This window comes from Rhagoletis zephyria, unplaced genomic scaffold (assembly GCF_001687245.7).
Source record: "Rhagoletis zephyria isolate East Lansing unplaced genomic scaffold, Rhagoletis_zephyria_1.1 Rzeph_scaffold_04377, whole genome shotgun sequence".
Classification (NCBI taxonomy): domain Eukaryota; kingdom Metazoa; phylum Arthropoda; class Insecta; order Diptera; family Tephritidae; genus Rhagoletis; species Rhagoletis zephyria.
In genome coordinates this window covers 11,302-18,706 of record NW_016161460.1, presented here as the reverse complement: position 1 = coordinate 18,706, position 7,405 = coordinate 11,302, and the positions used below count along the sequence as shown (strand labels likewise).

Here is a 7,405-nt window from a genome sequence, read left to right as displayed (position 1 = left end):
CTACACAATTATGCCAATGTCATATTAAATACTTTTATTATAATTTATTTTTAGTTTTTAAAAGTCACCTACGACGTACATACGTTACCAACTAACAACACAGTCTGTTTTATCTGTACTCACAAATTCTGCGAAATTTTTTCAAATTTTAATTTAAAGAGATAAAGAGTACACTCATTTGGCCTTCTAGTGGTTTTCGCGAAATATAAGCGACTCGGAAGTTTTTTACAATTTTTGTTATTATTTTTTTTTTGTTAAAATAATTATACAACGTATTTAACAGTAATAAAAGTTTCGTTGAATTTTTGAGGGAAGCGGGGTGCTCAAGAATAATAGCTATAATTCATGACTATAATAATAATAAAAAAAAATTATTTGTATACAAAAATTAACGTGCTAATGCTTATTTTTTATTTATATAAATATACTTTAATTAACAAAATGAATTGCTGCTGAAAACCAAAAGTCAAAATCTTCGTCACAAAACCGAATATATTAATACATATAGCAGGAAAATATCAGAAATCGGTTGAGATGTGCTAAGCAGAATACCAGCTTTTCAATTAACCTTTTCAACTAGACATTCTTTGTTTTCCTTAAATAATATTTTAACTCTTCAAATGCATTTAATAATATTTATGGTATATAAAATATCGCTAAAACCTAAAAGGCAAACGTGTCAACTTAACGCTTAGCTTACTTATTGGTACATAACAAAAAAAGAAAACTCTGAACAAAAATATTTACTTGGGGAAAAGTATGAAAAAGGGAGTCTGTTGGTGCTCAACGATTTATGAAAGTTTCAAATATGATGGCGGTGAGCACTTCTTGCGTAAGAACTTTATAATATACAATGGTAAACAAGAAACAAGCGTGATGATGGAGACCTTCCAGAGGAAATCGTACGACCAGATGAACTCCCAATCTGTGCGCGTGACGGAGAAAGAAAAAGACATAGAAAATTAAAAAAAAAATAATAATAATCTTAATGTAGTCATAACTTACCAAAATATTCGTGCAACACAGCCAACGATATCAAGTAGAGGGCCAAGCTGAAGAGCTCAGCTAACACCATGAGACTGAAAAGCGAAATTTCGATAAAACATTAGAAAACAATGCTGACGTGCTGCGCAGTTAATTATCACTTTGTACTTACCGATGCCATGTGCGCACCGTCAACGCCACCATTATCAACTCAGTCATAATGAGCGCCGAGAAGCTAATCGCCACAATATGTATGAATTCATCTTCGAACAGTATAAGCGCGCCATACATTATCACACCGCCCTGATATATACTGATTAGCACCCAGATGAAGAAGGTTTTGTAGCTCAAACTACGTCCTTTCGATAGATCTTTGTACAATTCCGGATAGGTTACTGCTGTAGTCGAAGTTATATCCTGATCAAGCACCAGCGAGAATACGGGAAACATTGTGTATAGCGTCGAATAGCCAACCATGAGAAAACCTTGATACAACGCCACTGAGCTGAGATAGAAGACAGCGGAGAATACAGCTTGTAGTGTAGTTATGATTAGACCGCGATGTATGACAAATTGTGAGAGCGCCGCCGAACGCTTGTACGAACGCCGTCCATGCACCAGCAATAGTTTGGCAATATGTGAAAATTGTGGTATGCTAAAATCGCCAGCGAGTGAAGCTTGCCGCCCCTCACGGCCTTCAATACCTACACCAGCATCGGCCTGTTGTATCATGCTTACATCGTTACCGCCATCGCCAACTGCGCACGTACGCTTGCCCGTGTGATGTTGTATCAGCTGTACCACTTGGGCCTTCTGCGTTGGACTGCAACGACAACACACCACTGCCGGACTAGCGGTGGCAAGCTCGAGGAATTCTGGTCTATAGTATTGTAGACACACCTCAAGAGATTCACCCGAAATAACCAGTGCGTGACCCTGTTTGCGACGGAAGTTATTTAGCTCCACATGCGCCTCTGTGCGTGTCGTCACCGAGCGCAGCACATGTAGGCCTTGATTGCGACCGATTAGCTGTGAGGATTTTGCAATACAGCAGGCGGTCTCGAGCTTGTCACCCGTCAACATCCATACGCGCACGCCAGCGTTACGTAGCAGTTCGAGTGTTGGACGCACGCCTTCCTGCAGCCGGTCCTCAACGCCTGTATGTAAAAAAAAAACAAGGAATTTATAGGGGTGATTTTGAAAAGTACTTATGCTGGTTTATTCACCCGTTAAGCAGAGTAACTCCATCTCGCGCTCCAAAGACTCAATCACGGCGGCCACTTTGGCTACGCGATCACTTACGCTGAGGCGTGCGGCGGTAATGCGAGTTTCGAAGTCATTATATTGCTCTTCGGAGAGCACTTTCTTGGCCACAACCAAAGTCCGCAGTCCCTCACGCGCCATATTGCCAGACTCTTCGCTCAGCCAGTCGTTGTACTGCACAATGGAGGACATGACCACGTCGGCACCTTTGAGATAGAATGTAATTTCACCGGAGCCGGAAGCGCGAACAATAATACCCATGCGTTTGCTTTCGCTGGTGAAGGGGAATACCTGAAGAATTTGGTATTGCAGTAGGCCATCTTGTGGTTCACCCTTGGCTGAGAAGATGAAGTGGGAAATATTTATATACTTATGTTTTATTAATCATAAAATAGAATGTAAAAAATTTACCTTAAATACAATTTTTTGAAAATATCTAAATAAAGGGCAGTAAAATAATCTCAAACTTACACTTTCTCGTTTTCATTTGCAGTGTCATGGAGTTAATATCGCGCCCAATCAACGTCAAACCCACCTCAGCCGTCCACTTAACCAGCGCAATCTCATCTGGCGAGGACGCTTGATACTGGTGCTCTGTAGCGCTCGATTCTACATTTATCACAGATTTTGTGGGCGAAGTAGAACCACCTGTAGCGAAACGAAAGGTAAGGGGAGGTTCAATTTATTACCATTTTATCTATATTCATTTAAATATACTGCATCCCACGCACCTGCCGATGATGTGTATGTCGACGATGTGGACACAGATTTGTTGTCATCCTCGTCGGTGATTGGGGTCACATTGTGGCACAATGCCAACGCCTTTACTGCCTCCCATTCGCGCCAACCCTCCGGGTGCCGCATTCGATTACCCGAGTACATCGGTTTTGTTGTTATAACTAAAGGCGTCTGCGGGTCGCCAGTTCCGCCGCTATTACCACCGCCAACACCGGCGCCATTTCCTGGTGCACTTTGTGCCAGTATCGTAGGCGCTAGTGTTTGTATTATCTGACCGATATGATGAAATGTGTCATTGTCATGTGAAACTATGCCTAAATGTATCTTCTTGAAGACCATTTCATTTTGTGTCAGCGTGCCCGTCTTGTCAGTGAGCACATACGATATACGACCCAGCTCTTCGGGTATGGTTGTCGAACGCACTACGGTGCCTTGAATTTCAGGATCATTTTGCATTTGCCATGAATAGAATGCTTTGCCCATGTCCAAATTAACACGTAAACTTATGGGTATAATGTAGGAGAAGAGTAGCACAAAGCGGAACATATAGCGATACCAAGGGCCACTGAAACCTTTGAGCATCATCATGACGAGCGAGAGGCCGAGAACGGCACAGAACAGCACCTTGAAAGGAGTAAAGAAATGTATGAATGGTGTAGTTTACACTTACTAAACTTAAACTAAGTGTTTTTGATTTTTATTTATTTTTAATCCATTTGTTATTAGCTTAAATTTTTTATTTCCCCATGTTTTTTTCACTTCTACTAAGACGTCATACCTTAGTTAGACCGTTAATCTCCACATCGAGCAGTCCAACCTTCGAACGCGGCTGCGAGTTATTCATAACGCTGCGCGTTTCACAGCCAGTATAGATCACAATGCCGGTAGCTGTGCCAGCAGCGACGACAGTATTCGCCCACAGCGTATTCTCCACATTAAGGCCAGTTTCCTCGCCTCCATCCTGCTAGAGAAAGGCGAATAAATATAATTTCAACATAAATTTCGAAACCTATAAGTTCTTAAGCCACACAAAATCTCTACTCACCATCGAGAATGTGCCGATGAATGAGTGTATATCATTTTGTGGCTTTTCAATGTAAACGCTTGCGTCAATATGGAATAAATCTGAATCCTTGTTCAACTTCTGAGTAAGCGGCACTGCCAGGCGCAATTTCCAATCAGTTTCACCTATAATTAGAAGAAGTATTTTGTTTTTTTTTATATAAAAATATGTTTTTCTTTTTACTTTTCTATCTACATATTTATAAACTCACCATCCAATTGATCGGTGCGCACAAAGACAGAACCACTCTTGTCGCTGGTGCGCAGCAGTACTAAATCCGCTGGCACTCGCTCGTTCTTCTCTACAATTATCATATCTCCTACTTTCAATTTTGATGAGGGCACCATCTCATAACCTGGTGTCTCATTTACAGTTAGCCTCTTGTATTTTTGCGAATTCACCTCATGATCACGTTGGTGTCGTCGCAAATCGTCGACCGCTTCACGACCGATTGTCACCATCAGCACGAAACTGAGTGGTCCCCAGTAGGTGTATGGGTAGCCAATGCGTATGTCGGGTATGAATTGTGACAATGCCATGAGCAAGAAATACAGATTTAAAAAGAAACGAAACTGCTCGAACAGGACGAGCGGCAGGAACGTGATCACATTGTATTTTTGATTTCGTATCTCGTTCGGTGGGAATTTTTCCGTGGTTGCACGGCCCAAATGCACGGTGCGCGCACGTAATTCGCGTGGTGCAAACCATTTGCGCCAGCAGCTGTGGGTGAAAAGAAAAGTTATTAATATTTTTTTCTATTTAATTTAAATAAAATTTCGGTAAATGTATTTAAGAAATTTTATCCAATTTACGATGGTGGCTGCTGAAAAATTTTGTTTTTCCTTTTTTTTTTAGTTTAGTTTTTAGTCCAACTTGGAACACTTTGAAATAGATTACACTTCAATTTTATTTAGTTTTTGTTGGTTTATTTTATTTTTATTGTATCAAAATATGTAGGTTCCCCATCCAAATAGATAAACTGCTTTCAAAGGAAGACTTCTGAAAAAACTCTCTCGCTTTAAAGTCTATACGTTTAACTTTCTACAACAGTCCATTTTTTGCCATGGTTTTAATTAATCTCTTTATTCATTCAATTACACAAAAAAAAAAAAACACAACATATTCACAAATTGTAAAACCTACAAATAAAGCAAGAGGAAGAATTTCGAACTGAGCTTCAACTTTTCCAACTCCTTGCCAGGTTCTTCGCCTTTAACAACTTCCGACATTTTTTCATTACTTTCACAAATTCGTCATCAACCAAGCCACACCAATGACTGACTGACTAAAACGCAAACATATGCGGTCAGCACCTTCGAAAATAATACATATGTATATATGTGATTTTAAAGTTTTACACTAAAGGCAAGCAGACTGAATAAAAAATATACATTTTCATACGACACATTTGGGCTTACGAGCAGTTGTTTAATTAACCAGCCATAGCTGTATATGGCAAGTAGCAACAACAAACAAAGTAGAACTCGAAAAATTACAAGCAAGAGCTAATTGTTATGCAAAAGTGTTGACGGGCTTAAAAAAATAAAAAATAAAAATGAATAAATAAAAAATGCACACATACCCCAACAAAAATAAGGTAAACAAATACCGAGTGCCTTGGTGGATCAACGGAAATGTGATTGCAAGGGTGGGGTGCGCAGAAAAGGGTTTATTAGTTAATTTTGATAATCCAAATAATACAAAAGTAAGGAGGAAGCATAAGAAGGAAATAAACAGCGAAATATGAAAATAAATAAAAACTAACATATTTTAATAAATAAAGAAACAAATAATCCAGAGTCAATTTGACAATGTGGGTGTTCACAACTGTTGTTGTTGTTGTTGTTGTAGCAGCATACAAATTCCCCAAAGACTTTTTGGGGAGTGTTGCTGGAGTGACAGTCCTTGGCCAGATATAAATCTGGGTCGTTCCGGTTACGTAGACCCGACTGTCGTGGGAACGGTGTTCACAACTGTCTGGTTATCCGGTTATATTTTTATTCAGTTTTCAACAATAAAATAAACTATAGGATAGGCAACAACAATCAATCAAAAGAAATTACATTGCTCAGTAAAACAATTACCAAATCAAAAACTAAAAGCACATTCACTTTAAACAGTAAACGCAAAGAAATTTAAATGAAATTAGAATTACAAATTAATGAATAAACAGATAGCAATAAAAATTCGTGAGCAGCCAAACTGTTTCAGTAGCGCAATAAAAAGTCGAAACATCATTTGCCAAGTAGGTACTCCTGCAAATAATGCTGCTTACGAAATATGTACATACTTACAAAACAACAATTTTTTACATACATAAATACTAAAAATATTAATAATTGCATAAAAACTAAAAAAGTGTTGTAACGCGCCACAAAAATGCAAGCAAAACAGATATTGTGGCGATGAACTGCAGCAAGTCCGAGATTGTGAAGTCATTCCGAGTACCCGTTCGTAATACAATTAAGAGTTTTATATGTACATATTTATGTATGCATACACGTACTAAACACCCACAACGAATGAACAGTCGTAAAATCCAGTCGGAACATCAGCAGTTATGAATATGAAACAGTGTATAACAGAACAAGTTAAGGCAATAAATAGAAAATATTTGACGTTGCTGTGCCGAGCGCGTTGAGCTCCACAGCAGCCATTGAAATTTAAAACTTGTAAGACATGATGTCATGATAATGCGAATTTATTATGTATATATGTATGTATATACAAAAGTATGTAGAAGCTCAGTATGGTGGGTTATTGGAGTGAACAGTATGGAGGAGAGCCTGGGCGGAACTGAAGGAATACATCACTTAATTACATTTATGTACATATATAAGAATCGCAAACCAACTCTAAGGTCATCTGACAATGGTCTGTTCTAAGCTACCATTTCAATCACCACCACACACCCCTATATACAGCAATTGCGAGACTGATTATGGAGCAGGATCAACTTCTTTTGTGGCTGATTAAAATAAAAAAGTATGTATGTATTCGGTATATTTAGGACGACACCAAATTGAGTTACAATAACGACAGTCGGGTCTAAGTAACCGGAACGACGTAGGTTTATATCTGGCCAAAGACTGTCACTCCAGCAACACTCCCCAAAAACTCTTTGGTGAATTTGTATGCTGTGTAACAACAACAACAAACACAAGTAGTAAGGTGGCTTTTTTGAGATCTAGTAAAAATAAATAAATATATGTACATATAAATAAATATTCGTTAAATGCTACTTCGGATCTAAGCCGATTCGCACTGTCACTGGTATCCATCATACGGGAATAAGCATGTATTCAAGGAATACCATTCGCACGAGTTTAATTCACCTCACTCGCTTGTTATGACAGT

At 38.7% G+C, this 7,405-nt stretch overlaps 1 protein-coding gene across 2 annotated transcripts in view; it reads right to left on the bottom strand.

The window, feature by feature from the left end:
• Positions 1–243: 243 nt before the first annotated feature.
• LOC108370660 (probable phospholipid-transporting ATPase IIB) overlaps positions 244–7,405 on the bottom strand; it is a 10,078-nt gene continuing 2,916 nt past the window's right edge. The window contains exons 2-10 of one of the 2 annotated variants that reach the window (XM_017626035.1): positions 4,260–4,768; positions 4,031–4,173; positions 3,764–3,949; positions 2,979–3,609; positions 2,719–2,895; positions 2,211–2,585; positions 1,157–2,141; positions 1,006–1,079; positions 244–925 (exon numbers count right to left, since the gene is read on the bottom strand). In XM_017626035.1, the coding sequence (XP_017481524.1) occupies positions 792–925; positions 1,006–1,079; positions 1,157–2,141; positions 2,211–2,585; positions 2,719–2,895; positions 2,979–3,609; positions 3,764–3,949; positions 4,031–4,173; positions 4,260–4,768 (3,214 nt within the window). In that variant the 3' untranslated portion in view covers positions 244–791. The remainder of the gene's footprint in view (positions 926–1,005; positions 1,080–1,156; positions 2,142–2,210; positions 2,586–2,718; positions 2,896–2,978; positions 3,610–3,763; positions 3,950–4,030; positions 4,174–4,259; positions 4,769–7,405) is intronic. The other variant, XM_017626036.1, reaches the window with a different exon arrangement.